The 17,169-nt window shown below is 42.3% G+C and overlaps 1 protein-coding gene across 1 annotated transcript in view; it reads left to right on the top strand.

Annotated features, from left to right (window-relative positions):
- The window catches only part of ATP2C2 (ATPase secretory pathway Ca2+ transporting 2), a 211,102-nt gene that overhangs the window by 26,173 nt on the left and 167,760 nt on the right, over positions 1 to 17,169 (top strand). The window contains exons 2-3 of the mRNA XM_030204530.1: positions 7,630 to 7,737; positions 8,861 to 8,977. Coding sequence (XP_030060390.1) covers positions 7,630 to 7,737; positions 8,861 to 8,977 — 225 coding nt within the window. The remainder of the gene's footprint in view (positions 1 to 7,629; positions 7,738 to 8,860; positions 8,978 to 17,169) is intronic.

Below are 17,169 nucleotides of genomic sequence, written 5' to 3' on the forward strand. Positions count from 1 at the left end.
GGTCAGGGGCACCTGGTAAGCTACCCAAACGTACAAACATTTTATACATGTTATTCCCGAAATTTGCCAGAGGGTGTGTCTCGCATCTTTCTGGCTTCCATGAAAGATTCCACTAAGATGTGTCACTCATTTAACTGGAGGAGGTTTGCCATCTGGTTTGAAGGCAAGACCTTAGATCCACTCACTGGTCCTGCAAAAAACCTGTTTGAATACCTCCTGCACCTCTGAGTCTCGTTTGAAAACTAATTCTGTAAGGGTTCATCTCAGTGCAGTTAGTGCTTACCTCCATGTAGAAGGTAAGCCCATATTTGTACAGCCATACAACTAGTATGTAAATAGTTTCAGGTTGACTTTGAGGCAGTGATGTTTTGTCCTACCATTGTTGTATTTGGTGAGCCTTGTAGCTAGGAAAGGTTTGCTTTTCTTCAGAGAAAGTGAAGTTACTCGTCTGTAGCAGTTGTTCTCTGAGGACAGCAAGCCAAGTATTTTCATGTACCCTTCCACTTCCCCTTGGAGTTGTATTCTTTAGCTATTTTACATGATTGAGGGACTTGCACGTTGAGTAGGACGGTGCTAGAAATTTCTACAGTCATCTCACTAGTCAGCGTCCACACTGGGTTCCGGATGATGTCACCCAGATGTGAGAATACTTGGTCTGCTGTCCTCAGAGAACACTTGCTGCAGTACTTTGATATACTGGCAGCAGGTTAAAGAGCAATACAAATGCACAGATTTTGATATGGGTGTTAAAGCTCTCTCTCTCTCTCTCTCTCCCATTGTTGGCTGGAAATATCCACTCTGTGAAACACATTTTATGAAAGAAACAACTCTATTACTGTCACGTTTGTGACCGTTTCCTTGTCTGTGCTCACCTCGTCCTCTGGTGGCCAGAACTGGTAGCAGCTATGAACTGTCACCCGTTTCAGACTTCATCCCAGTCTGGCCCGGATCTTCCGGGCTGCCAGACTTGCTTCTCTTGTTTGTGCCTGAACAGCACCCGTAGCTGCCTTGTGATTCCTGCAGCTGAACTTCAGCAGCTGATGGGCTTTATTAATCACCTGGAAACTTCTGTGTTTGCCTTTGCATCGTCTTAGGTCCCTGGTTTGTTGGTGCTTTGTTGCACTTCTGCCTAGTCTGGTTTCTTGTATAGTTCCTTGTCTGATTCTAGTTAGTCTGTGTGTAGTTTAGCTTAGGTTTACTGCTTATTTCTTAGTCTTGTTTCTGGTTTGTATTCTTGGTCTAGTTTCTGTTTGTCTGTGTCTCTTGCTTAGTGGCTGCTCTTCAGCTTTCAGTCCTGTCTCTTGTCTGTCAGTATTTGTACCCTGTTTCAGTGGCTGCTTGGCAGCTTTCAGTTCCTGTCCTTTAGCTTGTCCATTTTCCTGCCTTGTGTAGTATTGTCTGTCTGTGAGTCCCAGCCTAGTTCCTGCCTTGCTGCCCATGTATATTCCTTTCCCCTCTGACCCTCAGCCCCTGTTCAGCCTAGTTGGTATCCAGTTCCTGCCCTGTCCGGTAAGTCCTGCCGACCGCCTGCACCCAGGGGCTCAACTCCTGAGGAACAGCGGTCAAGTGCAGGTGAAATCTAGCTGTTCCTGTCAGAGTTCTGCCTTGTCTCTGGTGTGGGGTGGTTTTGCCTGCCACTGCTGCTCCACGGCAGTGGCCCAAGGGCTCACGAACCTAGTTTCTGCCTTGAAAACCTGACAGTTACTATGATTCTGAAGGGAGAGTTTTTAAAAAGATTCTCTCATTGCTTTTCTTCACAAAACCCTTATGATTGTTGAATGGCCATTTTTTGTTGAGTGAAATATAGGGCTGGATTAATTCAGCCTATTAATACCTTGAGTGCTGGTGATTTGGCTGATGTAGCCAAAGGAAAATGTTCAGATTAGTAAGTAGCAACCTTTTCTGTTTTTCTGCCTGTTAATTCGCAGGAGGATTGTGAAAAATTACAAGAAGACCTTATGAGACTGGGAGACTGGGTGTCTAAATGACAGATGACGTTTAATGTGAGCAAGTGCAAAGTGATGCATGTGGGAAAGAGAAACCCGAATTATAGCTACGTCATGCAAGGTTCCATGTTAGGAGTCACTGACCAAGAAAGGGCTCTAGGTGTCGTCGTTGATACGTTGAAACCTTCTGCTCAGTGTGCTGCTGGTGCTAAGAAAGCAAATAGAATGTTAGGTATTATTAGGAAAGGAATGGGAAACAAAAATGAGGATGTTATAATGCCTTTGTATCGCTCCATGGTGCGACCGCACCTTGAATATTGTGTTCAATTCTGGTCACCGCATCTCAAAAAAGATATAGTGGAATTAGAAAAGGTGCAGAGAAGGGCGACAAAAATGATAAAGGGGATGGGACAACTTCCCTATGAGGAAAGGCTTAAAGCGGCTAGTGCTAGTCAGCGTGGAGAAAAGGCGGCTGAGGGAAGATATGATAGAGGTCTATAAGATAATGAGTGGAGTTGAACGGGTAGATGTGAAGCGTCTGTTCACGCTTTCCAAAAATACTAGGACTAGGGGGCATGCGATGAAGCTACAATGTAGTAAATTTAAAACTAATTATAGAAAATGGACTTCAATATAATGTGAAAAGCAGTGTATGAGGGACTTTTGGGAGGGGGGGGAGGAGAATACTGGGAGGAATGTTTGATGGTAGATTGTTCTATTCTATGAGAGTCGCATACGCATTTGTACTGTATGTCTTATCTCCATTTGTTACTTGAAAATGTTTTTTCTGAAGTACCATCAATAAACTGTTGGAGACTTGGGGGGGGGGGAGGAAGGGAGGGAAGAAAAATGTAAAATGTTCTTGGAGAGCAAAGGTAATTGTTCTATTTCTCTGTGTTAGTTGCAAAATGGAAGTTGTCTCTTCAATAAAATATATTTAAACATAAAACTAATTATAGAAAATGTTTCTTCACTCAACGTGTAATTATAAATGGAATCTTTCTCTGGAGCCTCAATTGTAGAACGTTGTATATTCTATGAAAGTGGTACAGAGGCTGGTGGCACCTTAGAGTGGAACAGATGTATTGGGGCTTAAGCTTTTGTCAAGAGCCCACTTCATCTGATTGTTGCCCTTGAAAGCTTATCTCTCTATATAAAAAGCAACACCAACGTTCTATGAAGCCTCCAGCTGGAAGTGTGAAGGGGGCGAGATATCCGGTTTCCCTATGAGTGTCTACCCCGCCCTGGCCCTCTCTGTAACACAGTCAGTGAAGGAAAACAGCAGAGCACGAAATCAAATCGCTGGCTTTGTAACAGTGAAGGACTCAGAGGGGGGAGGGGAGAGAGGCCAGAGGGCAGGGACACACACACACTCCAACATGCACACAGAAGAAAACATTGCTAGCCCCCCCCCCCCCCCCCGTTTCATTTGCATCAGAAACAGGGCTTTTTTACTGAAGGACTCAGAGGGGGGAGGGGAGAGAGGGCAGGGACACACACACTCCCACATGCACACAGAAGAAAACATTGCTAGCCCCCCCCCCCCCCCCCCCCGTTTCATTTGCATCAGAAACAGGGCTTTTTTACTAAAGGACTCAGAGGGGGGAGGGAAGAGAGGCCAGAGGGCAGGGACACACACACTCCCACATGCACACAGAAGAAAACATTGCTAGCCCCCGTTTCATTTGCATCAGAAACGGGGCTTTTTTACTATCTAAGGCGCTAGCAGCCTCTATCATTTTTGCTATTAGTCTAGCCAATGGAGGCCAAAAAATGGAAGAACCTCTGAAACAGTCTCTAAAGCACAAAGTTATTTATTGCATATGTATTCATACAACTTTGCTAGAGAAACTCAGAGTGCTTTAGAGACTGTTTCAGAGGTTCCTTCCACTCCTCAGTCCCCTCTGATGCCTGGCCCAAGATGACAATTTGGTTTTTGGGATAATAAAATCTTAGAATTCAGAAGTGAATACCAGAAAGCTTTCAGTTTTCTTAAGAAAAAATATTTCAAATCTGTTTAAAATAAACCCAGACAAGCACCCGGGGAAAGTTGTCTCTTCTGATCATATTTCTGTAAAAAGTCTAGTTATATTTTTTGATGAAGGAAATATTAGTCTGTAACTTTAAAGCTTTCTTCTACTGTTGTTTCAGTGCACACGCTAGTGTTATGAACTGTAAGTAGACATCAGATTTGTAGAGTAAATAAAAATAAAATAAATTCACACCTGAAATCAGACAGAAATCTTCATTGCTTACTGATGTATACATCTTCCGGCAGCCATCCTTCAGAATTCCCCGCATTTCTGATAGTCCTTGGACAGGGTCTTCCTCTGGTGGTGAAATTAGACACTTTCCATGGGCCAGAAGTGCTAAAGTGCGATTCCCATTTTATGTCTATGGGCATGCTTGGCCCAGAGGCTTCATGGATAAGAGGCTTGTATTTGAAGTCTGCTATGTCTTTTAGAATTGGGAAGTCTTTTTTACTTCTGCAATTAATTTTGCCATTTTATCTCCCAGCACATAGGATTATAACTTGAGTAGAAGGCCAGTCTCCCTTAAAAGTATTCTAATTGCAGCAGATTCTGCAAGCTTCGCTGCATTTCTGGCCAAATGTTTAGCAAGGCTAAATGTGCAGGTGAAATGGCTTATCTTTTTCAGAATCTGGAAGACAGGAATGTCCTGAATAATGGTAAATACTGTGCTTTTAGAAATTGATTTAAATATTGTGATTGTAAGATAGCTGGGTAGATAGACTGAAGGAAGATGTGGGAAAACTGACCAAGAGCAAAACAAATGATTTTTTTTTATTGAACAATTTTGTGAGCAACCTGGAGCAAATTGGCACATCACCATCCTAGTGAATGTGGCACTTGAGAATTAACAAATACTCAAGAACTACTCCAAGCATTTAACTTAGTACTGTTGTTGTGTTAGTTCACTTGAACACAAATAACTGAAGGTTAAAAAATAATACAGAATGTAAGAAGATGCCATTTTATTGGATTAACTTTCTAAATTTCTTGATTAGCTTTCAGTAGCTACCACCCCTTCCCTCAGGTCAGAACAGAATGAGCAAAAGATATTACCAGAAAATACAGACACTGAAAAGTGCACCCGTATGTGACAAAATGTGCATTTTCCCTTCCTTCATTCACGAACCTATGCACATCTGTGTGGGAGGCTTGATGGAAAAACATCGTTATGGGGGTCTCGTAGGGGTGGGTGGATGTGATAGGCTGCATGAGGTGTGTTTGTGAATGATGGTGTGTGTGTGTATATTTGTGTCTTATATTGAGAGTGTATGTTTGTGTGGGTGGGATGGGATGTGTGTATGCCTCCTGCCATATAGCATTCTGTTTTTCTTCCCCCACCTGTGGTTCTGTCTTCTGGCCTCCGTGCACTCACTTCTTCAGCCTCTCACACCTTTACTTGTTTCCATCCCCCTCCCTCTGCAATGTTAACTACTTGTTTCTGTCCCTCTATTCCCCTATCTCCATCTGTATACTCCCTTTCACTTTCTCTCCTCCCTCCCCAGCCCCCTCACCTTTGCTCCTCTCCTTCACTATTGCAGCTTCAGTTCTGGATAGACACTGCAACACTTTGACTAACTTCTGCTGACAAGGGTTGGGTCCCTTTTGGCAGGCACACTTCAGCATTTTAGCATGGCTCTTCTTTGTTCCGAGGCAGGGCCGCCGAGAAACTAGGCCGGGCCTGGGGCAAGGCCGCCCCACCTCTGGCCCCCGGCCACTGCCGCCCCCGTCGCTCCAGTCCCCGGTCTCACCTGCCTGCCTCTACGGCTCCGGGCCCCCTGCATTCAAAGTTGCAGTCACAGATCACTTCTCTTCTGGCCTTCCCTCCCTGTGTCCCGCCCTCATCTGATGTAACTTCTGGTTTCCGCAAGTGCGGTACACAGGGAGGGACGGCCTGAAGGGAGGCGATCTGTGACTGCCGCTTCGAATGCAAGGGGCCCGGAGCCGAGGAGGCAGGCAGGTGAGACCGGGGACTGCAGCGCCGGCGGCCTGGCCCGGGCCCGGGGAATTTTGTCCCCCCTGCCCCCCCTCTCAGCGGCCCTGTTCTGAGGGGCTTGGGATCCCTGAGGTCTACCAGTTCCTTCTTGAGTCCGCTGCTGCTCTTCACATTTAGGTTTGATTTCCCATGCATAAACTGGACAGGTGGACATACAGTCCTTCTTAATAGGTGCTATCACTTCAGTGAAACACGTCTATTGTCAATTGTAAAAAAACAACAACATTCCAATCATAATCTTAATGAGGAAAGGTGTAGTGGGAAGGGGAATTTGATGGATGATCAGAAGGTTACAAGCAGTAGAATTTTTATTATTTTATATTTGTAAGGTTTACTATATATATAGCAGAACACTAACTTATCAGTCCACAATGAAAGAGGGGGATATATATATGTGTGTATATATATATATATATATATATATACATATATATATATACACACACAAATCTGCAACCAATTATTGACAATTGGCACTAATTAGGATTTGTGCACTCATTGACTGTATGCTATTCTGTAACATTTGGTGCCCAGATCCCATGGCACGCAACTGAAAAGGGGACATGGCCATGGAAGGGGCATGGGTGTATTGGGGGCACATCAGGGGCATCCGAAAGGTTGTGCACATTGTTACAGAATAATAGGTCAGTGCGCCCAACTTGGGTGCCGGCGTTTCCAGTAGGTTTCAGCAGGTGTAAGGCTAGCGCCCAAAGGGTGTATCATTTTTACTTTCATATATCACCAATTACTCAGATTCTCCATATCTACTTTGAGTTTAAGAGAAAAAAGTGCCTGAGTAACATAATGTGCAGTGTATATCAAGCAGATGATTGTAATGTTGCTAGAATTAGAACTACTGTATTAAGGGCTGCTAGCAAGATCAGTTTGTGCAAATGAAGAATTCAACAAAAGCCATGGTGAAAACGGCTTTAAAAAAACAAACAGAAGGACTCCTCTGCAGACGGGGAAAGAAAATTGAAGATGGAGGGAAGAAAGGAGCAGGGTAAAAGATCAGGTTATGGATCAGACATAGGGAGAGGGAGGAGAGCAGAAGAGAACTTGGGGCCTTGAAGGAGAAAGCATACCCTCACCTTTCCCCCACTTTAACCTTTATGGGAGGCCCAGTGTTTTGAATAGCACTGCTAATTATCTTTACCCCCTACTGCTCCTCTCCTGAGTAAAAGTAGTACAAAGGAGATAATACAGACAGAAATTTATTTATTTATTGCATTTGTGCCCCACATTATCCCACCTTTTTGCAGGCTCAATGTGGCTTGCAGAGTATTTTTATGATGTAGTCATTACAAGATCTTAAATACAATCGATAATAGGCTGAAGGTAAATGGGGATTTAGATGGAAAGGTGTTAGGTAAGGTAGTGTGAGAGGTGTTTTTTGATGCACATGAGTGGTTTAAGGAATGATTTGTTTCATTGAGGATTACTTTTGTATGCTTTGTTGAAGAGATTTGTCTTCAAAGATTTGCGAAAGTTGGTTAGATTATCCATGGTTTTCAGGGCCATGGGTAATGCGTTCCATATCTGTGTGCTTTTGTACGCAACCTAACTTTATTTTTTAAGTGCTGCTTAAAATCATTTATCCTTTGATATTCCTGTTTCATTAATCAGACTGTGTTCACTTTGTCTGTACCCATGACAGGTTAAAGATCCATGTGAACTGAAAGCCGTTGAACAAGAAGCAGTCCTAGCAATACCAGCCAGGGAAGCCTGCAAGCAGACTAAAGATGAATTAGCAAAAGATTTACACGTAAGATCTACAGAAGTCATAATGCTGGTGGGGGAGGGGGAAAATGTTTTTGTTATTATATAGCTAGATATACAGGGTGAGGCAAAAAAAAAGTTACCCTACAGTTTTTTGCCGTTTTGTCATCAACCACTTTGAATTTCAGCAAGAAATGTTATGTACTTATTTAGTCATCGTACTTACATAGTCCTATTAAACGACATTTAATTATCTTAAGCTATGTTGAGGTTACTGACATTTTAGCCTACTAGCAATTTTTGCACGTTAATGTTTGAGCTAAAACACAGTAAAAATAACATCATTCTAATGAGACAACTAACAATGTGTCAGAATTTCGTGGTCACTGTGAATGCTCATTGTTCACCCCCAGCTTTAACACAGGTCTTCAGTCACTTTGGGAAGTTCTTAACAGCCTTGTAGTTCGGTCCCTGTGGCTGTTCCAGATCATCTGCAGCACTTCCTTCAGTTCGGTAATTATTTGCAGCTTTGGGTGAAGCTTGTGATAGGCTTCCAACATTGCTCTCCAGACAAATCTACATCACTTTGATGATATTAACAGTAAGCTAGTACCCTGTTTTTTTTTTTTCTCCCAAATAATGGTAGTTTTACAGTGCAAACATTTTTGAACATGTGAAATTTGCAGTGTGGTCACGCTAAAAAGTCTGTAACTTCAGTGTTTTTAAAGATAATCTCATTCCACTTGGAACGTAAACGTAGATAGTAATGACAGATAAAGCTGTAAAATTTCACGTTGAAATTCCAAGTGGTTGCTGAGGGAGAGAGAGAGCATGCGCACACACTGAAAGTCTTTGTATGTTGTTCACTTCTTGCCAGACTTACTTTCTGCCTTTGTGGCCTATAACTGTGGACTGTTGTCACCTGCTTTGGCGTACATAGTAAATGTATGCATTTGGTGTTGATGTGATTAGTGTGAATGTGAGAACTGATGCATCTCTGCAAATTATAGCATGCATCGGTGTACATGCCATCTCTGGTGTTACTAACAGTGCATCCAACTGACATTGGTTAAAAAAGGAAGTTAGGACAACAAGCCACAAAACTGACCTACTCTACATTTTTATCCCTGTAAGAATGCTTTGTAAGAACAAAATTTATATCCTTGTAGGTTAATTTGCAAACTGGTCTCTCAGATTTCGCTGTTCTTCGGCGGAGATTGAAACACGGCTGGAATGAGTTTCAAGTGGATAATACAGAGCCGATCTGGAAGAAGTACTTGAGTCAGGTAAACTAGTATCTTTGGGCAGCACTTTGTATGGGGCAGTGTATGTAAAATAAAATGCTGTTTTCTGCTCTCCTTTCCCTCTCCTCCCCCTTAGTTTCCAACATTTCTTTGAAAGATCCTGTGTTTGTTAGTTGTGTTTTGAATATTCAGATCTGCATAGAGAGGATTAAAGGGCTGCAGTTGTTTTCTGCCCCTCTTACACCAAGTGAAAATTTAGTAAAAGTACTAAAATGTTGATGTTTGATTCTGTTTGCTGCAAGCAACAAGCATGACTGTGTTTATCAATAAATGAATTAGAAACTCTGTAAGAGGCAGTGGCGTTCCTGGCCTGGATGGCACCCGGGGCGGAGCGCCGATGCGCCCCCCCTCCCCCCCCCGCTAAGTGACACCTCCCCCCCCCTCGGGCGAAATGACACTCCCCCCGGGTGCACGCCGCTGGGGGGGGGGGTGCCGCAGCGCGCACCTGCTCCGAGTTCGCTAAACTTCGCTTCGCTGCAGCTCCCTCTGCCCCGGAACAGGAAGTAACCTGTTCCGGGGCAGAGGGAGCTGCAGTGAACGAGCGACGAAGTTTAGCGAACTTGAAGCAGGCGCGCGGCGTGCACCCGGGGCAGGCCGCCCCCACCGCCCCCCCCCCCCCCCTTGGTACGCCACTGGTAAGAGGGGAGCTTTTGTAATGAGGTGAAGTTCAGAATATTGCCAACGGGTTTCCAGAGAAATGGGCAAAACTACCTCAGGAGAATGAAAACAGAACAGTGAAGTGTCCAAGCCACGTGACCTCTTAATCTTTAATTAAAGATGCTGTAGACTAATGTGCGGTTAGTTTTAAGCTTTTATTACATACTCATATGCCTATTAGCATGCATTCTGAAATATGAGGACGTTATCTCGTGGCCAAACCTGAGCTAGTGGGAAGTAAAGCCAAGGGGCCTCAGCCTTCTCTTTCTGCTCCACTTTCCTCTTGGTTTTCTTGTTAGTAAAACCTTGGGTAGGTTGCTTAACAGTTAACTCACAGGGGTATCTGACTACAGATAGACATGTTAAGAAGAATTTTCAGCAAGGTGCCTGTACCTGAGAGTACCTGCATACATGGATTGTAAAAATTGTCTGACTGTGCAGTTAAATGTAGGCAGGTTAGTAGTATGTTATTGGTATGTACCTTTTAGAAGTGTTAAGGAACATGTGTGTATCAATATGTCTTTTAATTATGGCCAATTTTGTGTATGAAAGGAAATTATGTGCAGCTTAGCTAAGGAGCTAAAAATTTATTTGCCTGTACAGGGCTGACTTATGCAGGTCACATTGGTCCTCTCTTATGGATCTACTACTACTATTTAGCATTTCTATAGCGCTACAAGGCGTACGCAGCGCTGCACAAACATAGAAGAAAGACAGTCCCTGCTCAAAGAGCTTACAATCTAATAGACAAAAAATAAAGTAAGCAAATCAAATCAATTAATGTGTACAGGAAGGAGGAGAGGAGGGTAGGTGGAGGCGAGTGGTTACGAGTCAAAAGCAATGTTAAAGAGGTGGGCTTTCAGTCTAGATTTAAAGGTGGCCAAGGATGGGGCAAGATGTAGGGGCTTAGGAAGTTTATTCCAGGCATAGGGTGCAGCGAGACAGAAGATGCGAAATCTGGAGTTGGCAGTAGTGGAGAAGGGAACAGATAAGAAGGATTTATCCATGGAGCGGAGTGCACGGGAAGGGGTGTAGGGAAGGACGAGTGTGGAGAGATACTGGGGAGCAGCAGAGTGAGTACATTTATAGGTTAGTAGAAGAAGTTTGAACAGGAAGCGAAAACGGATAGGAAGCCAGTGAAGCGACTTGAGGAGAGGGGTAGTATGAGTAAAGCGACCCTGGCGGAAGACGAGACAGGCAGCAGAGTTTTGAATCCAAGCTACCTTGGATTTTGTAAGATTCTCAAAACATGGATTTCTGACTGTGATGATTGCTGATCATTTACTTGAATTTGGTTAAGCAATTATATTATTTGGTTTTACTTGGTTGAATATTTATTGTACTTGTTCCTGATCTGTTGTAAACTGCTTTAAAGCTTAACTGTATTAAGCTGTATATTAAGTAATTAAATCAACTCCCTTTTTACCTGCTTAGCAGGAGAAGGACTTGACTTAATAAGACTTTATCCTCATTCTGTATCTTTGGGGGTAAAGTCTAGTGCCTTAGGCTTGAAAGGCTTGGATAAATTTGTAGCATGCAGTGCATTAATGCAGTGTTTCTCAACCCAGTCCTTCGGGCACACCAGTCCCATCAGGTTTTCAGGATATCTACAATGAGTATGCATGAGATAGATTTACATATCAAGGAGTCTCCTTGGCATGTAAATCTATCTCATGCATATTCATTGTGGATATCCTGAAAACCCGATGGGACTAGGTATGCCTCAAGGACTGGGTTGAGAAGCATTGCATTAATGGCTTGGCATTCATTCTGATTCAGTTTAGAGGTTGTGTCAGATACAAATGAGGCTTTATCAGGCACTCATAAAATAGGGTGTGTAGATTGTAGAGAAGTGTAGGTGTGTGGCATGGGTTAGGTCACTCACTCAAATAGCAGAAAAAAATCTGACTCCAAATCCTGGCCAGCTGTTTGAGGTCTCCAGCTACGACATGCAAAAATTATAAAGTCCAAACATAAAGATCCCCAAATCCAGGCAGCATAGGCGGTCAGTGACTCAACTGTTTGGGGAGGCTAAGATGGGTGGGGCTAAATAGTGGGTGGGGTTAAGGCTGAACTTGCCCACTCTCTGCCCCCAAATGCACCCAGAGCACATACATTCCAAAACTACTGCGGAGACACTTCAGCACTCCCCACGGTAGGCATTTTTAACCTGTGGTAAGCACAAAAAGGGCCCCTGAATGAACTGTGTATAGCATAGAAATTTCAAAACAGCACAAATAGCTGTTAAAATTCTCATGATGATACATACAGATCCCTGCGGTACTCCACTAGTCACCTTCCTCTTGAGAGAATTGTTCGTTTAACCCTACTCTGTTTTCTATCTCAAGTAGTGTCAATCCAGAGACCACATCTGTGAGCCCCAGTTTGTCATCAGTGTTTTAGTTACAAAAACTAGATCTAACATGTCTCCCTGTGCATTTGACAAAAACTGAGGCTTTCCAAAGAAGATGAGAGAGTCAAGCGTGGCCCAAATAGGATGGAATATTTAAAGTCCCCTAGAAGCCAAATCCCCATACTATAATTGAAATTAAGAAACCAACTCAACCAAACCTCCCCAGCAGATTATATACTATTTAAAAACATTTTCTGGACAAACAGACCACATTGTTTTGGATACAGAATGCTGCAGTTTTATATGTTAATCCTGATTTAGAAAGCAGTAGAAATGTTTGCTTCAGGTAGACTAAGGAAAGATGACTTCCATCCCTGCATGCCTACATGGTATAAATACATGTATAGAACTTTGTGTTGTCTCACCTAATGTTAGTGCTCTTTTGGGAGAAAAAAAAAAATAAAGAAAGCATAATAGCTCTAATCAGATAAGGGTTATGTGGTTCTTACTGTTGGAAGATATCCAATCACGGAAGCCAGAGATTAACTAAGATCTGTGATACTGCACCAGGAATGCAATTGAGCAGACTGAATGGGCTTTTGGATTCTTATCTGCTGTCAGAGTCTCTGTTTCTGTAAAACAAAAGGCTGTTCTTTAACACTAAAATTAATCTGTCCTAAGAGCGTTGATTACAGCAGCTTCAGGGGAGCACAGTGAAAGCGTATACTGTCCAGAGTTGTAGTGTATGTTTCAGCTCAAGATTAAGCTGAGCTTCTGAAGCTTAATGAAAATCTGAGCACTGCAGATCATTCTGGTGGAAACTGAAGAACTTGTTGACCCACGGGGTGAATTAAAAAAACATATATATAAAAACACCATCCTGTGACCATCTCTGGGAAAAGGTGATTAAGATCACCAGAAACAAAAAAAATGAGATGTTCTCTTAGAGCAAACAATTTGTAATATAACAGCCCATCTTTTTATGCCATTACGGCAAATGTAAGCCACATTGAGCCTGCAAATTGTTGGGAAAATGTGGAATACAAATGCTACAAATAAATAAATGTGAAAAAAAAGTTACAGAAAGGAATCGTGTTTAAAAGGAATGGATCTACGGAATCAGCGGAGATTGGGTGGCAAGGCTGGTAATTGGGAAGCAAAACCAGTTCTGGGCAGACTTCTATGGTCTACGCCCTGATTGTAACTGAATAGATATGGATGGGCTGGAGTGTAAATTTTAAGGGGCTTCGATGTTAGCCTCAGAACTTTTAGTACAAGAAGAGTGTTGGTTAGACTTCTACAGTCTGTGCCCTGAGAATGACAAGGACAAATCAAACTAGGGTATACATATAATAATCAAATACCATGTAAAATGGGTTTATCTTGTTGGGCAGGTAGGATGGACCGTTTAGGTCTTTATCTGCTGTCATTTGCTATGTTACTATGTAAGTTCAGACATATAACTTTTGCAGATTGCTTATAGACCCATGACATGAAATATTGACCGTTCTCAACATTTTTGATCCATTACCTTTTCCCAGAGACAGTCATATTTGTGAGCTGGGATAAGTGCTACCTCATTATTGTGCATTTAGCATATGTTAACATACAGTATTTATTTTGTTAGGGTTGTCTACATATTTTTTTTTATTACATTTGTACTCCGTGCTTTTCCCACTCATGGCAGGCTCAATGCAGCTTACATATTATATACAGGTACTTATTTGTACCTGGGGCAATGGAGGGTTAAGTGACTTGCCCACAGTCACAAGGAGCTGCCTGTGCCTGCAGTGGGAATCGAACCCAGTTCCCCAGGACCAAAGTCCACCACTCTAACCACTAGGCCACTCCTCCACTATATATACATATAATTAGCAGCAGGTCCCATTTTATGCAATGGGACCTATTTATTGATAATGCATGTTAAACAGTTTTAGCATACAGTATTGCAGTAGCAAATGCTCATAAATCTAGTCCTTTGGCAACAAGAAATTTGGCCAGCAAGATTTAGGTGACTTTTCAGCTATAAGGCTCCTGGGGCCTCCCACTTTTTTTGAGTAGCTAAATAATCACTCGGTCGTGGAAAGTTTGAAAGGGGCAACCTAGCTGAATCAAAAAGAAAAAGGTTGGAAGCTTTATGGTGAGTAGAACTAAGAGATGAGCTTCCCTTAGGAGAAGACGACTCTAATTTAAGGGTGAGGGAAGGTTAAGGGTTGACTATGGTGAAACAATGATGCATACTTTTTTCCCATTTTCATCAGAAACAATGATGAGAAAAACCTTTGAATCTTGCCACACCTCTCACAATGATGGTCTGTATTTAGCATAATTTATACTCCAAACATGATTATACCCTAACTGATAAGAGAGAGATTTATAATCCCATTGAATAAGTAACTTGGACATAAAGGATATGTTGTGACTGATTATTTAAAAAAAAAAAAATCAACCTTAAGGATCTTTGTGTGAAAGTATGTGGTCCCTTCATTCAGTAACTGGCAATACTGTTGTGAGCAGCAGTAACTTCAACTAAACATTTCCTGTAACTTGATCGGTTGCATCACTCTTGGGAAATGTGGGCCCATTCTTCCTTACATAATTGTTTTTACCTCTGAGATTTAAGGGCTTTTTTGCATGAACAACTTGCTTCAGGTCTTACCACAGCATTCCAAAAGGGTTTAAGTTTGGACTTTGACTTGGCCAATCCAAAACACTAAGGGGGCAATATTCAGCCCGCAGTGGACAGTGTTTTTGAAAGCACTGACTGTCACAGGCTGTCCGGGTACTGGCAATGAACATACATAAGTATTGCCATACTGGGAAAGACCAAAGGTCCATCGAGCCCAGCAGTAGCCAATCCAGGTCACAGATACCCGGCAAGATCCCAAAAATGTACATTTTATATTGTTTATCCCAGGTGTTTGGTACCCAGAAGTATGGGTATAGATGATATTTAGTTCTGTTTTCATGCATAATTAATGGGGTGTAGTTAAGACATCATTTTATGCAGTTCATCATGCCTGGTTAACCGGCCACCAGCATTGAATGTCTGCGGTGCTGGACATCATCTAGGTCCATCCCAAATCTATCTCTGGATAGTGCTGTGACAGTCATCACTAATATTCAGCGGCATCTCCAGTTAAGCGCTGCTGGATATTAGCAGTAGTTATAGCCAGTGAGATATAATTAGACAGGAGCCTTTCCTGCCTATTTAAATAATTTTGAATATTGGTTTTATTCTTTATAATAGTTTCTACTACTTTGCCTGGCACTGAAGTCAGGCTTACCAGTCTGTAATTTCCCGGCTCACCCCTGTTCCCCCCCCTCCCTTTTTTAAATATTCTTTTTATTAGAAAAAATGGAACCAAGAACATTAATCCAAAAGACATTATCCTTTGATACAAATAGTCCCCTTTCTTTCCAGTTTTATACAGGTATTGATGACTCCCCCCCCCAAACCATCCCCAAGTCCTAAAATACCACAAAATCAGTCAAAAGGAAAACAAATGGGATCACCCGTGTGCACTCTTCACGGTGACCTCTTCCAATACCAACTAAATGCACTTTAAATAGAAGATAATTAACATAAATCGTGTATTACTTCTCAACATGCTCCTATGGTAAAACATGGATCGTAATCATCATTTTTTAGATTTAAAGTTTATGGTGATAGATCAAATTTGCAGTACCAGCCATAGGGGAATATTTCTAGGTCCCTCTGTCGCTCTGAACAATGATGGATATACAGATTACAAACTGTTCACCCCAATTTAACAGCACTATGGAGTGGGATGCTTTCTATTGTTAAGGTTTTCGACTTTCCTTTTAATTATGCTCTTGAAGATGATTGGTGTTTTGCATGTCAGCGTTTGTTTTTAGTTCCGTCACCATCTTGTATAGGGAGATTTGCGAGTAAACTGCACCCCCCCCCCTTCCTGAAGCAACTTTCACAAAACAAGGGGAGAGCTGCAGAGGGTAGTGGTAAATGGAGCTCATTCTGAGGAAAGAATGTTGTGTTATCAGTGGTGTGCCACATGGTTTGGTTCTTGGGCCGGTCCTTTTAAACATTTTTTAAAGTGATATTGCTGAAGAGCTGTCTGGTAAGGTTTTCCTCTTTATGGATGATACCAAAATCTGCAATAAGGTAGACACCTCTGGTGTGAATAACATGAGGAAGGACATAGCGAAGCTAGAGCAATAGTCTGGAATTTGGCACTTAGTTAATGCTAAAAACTGCAAGGTCATGCATTTGGGCTGCAAAAACCTGTGAGAATAGTACAGTTTATGGGGTAAAGAACCTTTGTGCTCAAAAGGGGTGTGGGACTTGGGTGTGATCATATGTGGTGGTCTTAAGGTGGCCAAACAGAAAAGGCAATGGCAAAAGCTAGAACAGTGCTTGGGTGCATAGGGAGAGGAATGGCCAGTAGGAAAAAGGAGGTGATCATGCCCCTCTGGTGAGACCTCATTTAGAATATTGTGTACAATTCTGGAGACTGCACCTTCAAAAAGATATAATCAGGATGAAGTTGGTCCAGAGCGTGGCTAATAAAGTGGTCAGTGGAGTTCCTCATAAAGAATATGGGGACAGACTTAAAGTCTCCATATATATACTTTGGAAGTAAGGCGGGAGAAGGGAGATATGATAGAGATATTTAAATTACTTACATGGCATAAATGCACAGGAGGAGAGTCTCAATTGAAAAGGAAGCTCTGGAATGATGGGGCATAGGATGAAGGTGAAAGGGGATAGACTCAGAAGTAACCTGAGGAAATACTTCTTCACAGAAAGGTAGGTGAATTTGTGGAATGGCCTCCCAGTGGAAGTGGTAGAGACGAAATAGTATCTGAATCCAAGAGAGCTTGGGACAAGTACTTAGGATCTCTGAGGGAGTGATAGGGACAGTAGATAGCATGGATGGGCATACTGGATAGAAAAATGTAGGCAGTTATAATACCATATGGCCAATGTTTCTATGAATACGTCTGGTCTGGGCTTCCAAAATGGTATTTTTAAATGATGTCCATGCCTTTGCAGCAGAGCCTTTAAACTTTTTTTAAACCATTTTTCTCATTTGATTATCATAATGAGATGCAAAACATGCATTTGCGTGTTTTGCATCTCGTGTTTCCTGCTGTGACATATTGCTGGGGTATTTTTTGTCAA

Source organism: Microcaecilia unicolor, chromosome 5 (genome assembly GCF_901765095.1).
Source record: "Microcaecilia unicolor chromosome 5, aMicUni1.1, whole genome shotgun sequence".
In the NCBI taxonomy this organism is placed as follows: Eukaryota; Metazoa; Chordata; class Amphibia; order Gymnophiona; family Siphonopidae; genus Microcaecilia; species Microcaecilia unicolor.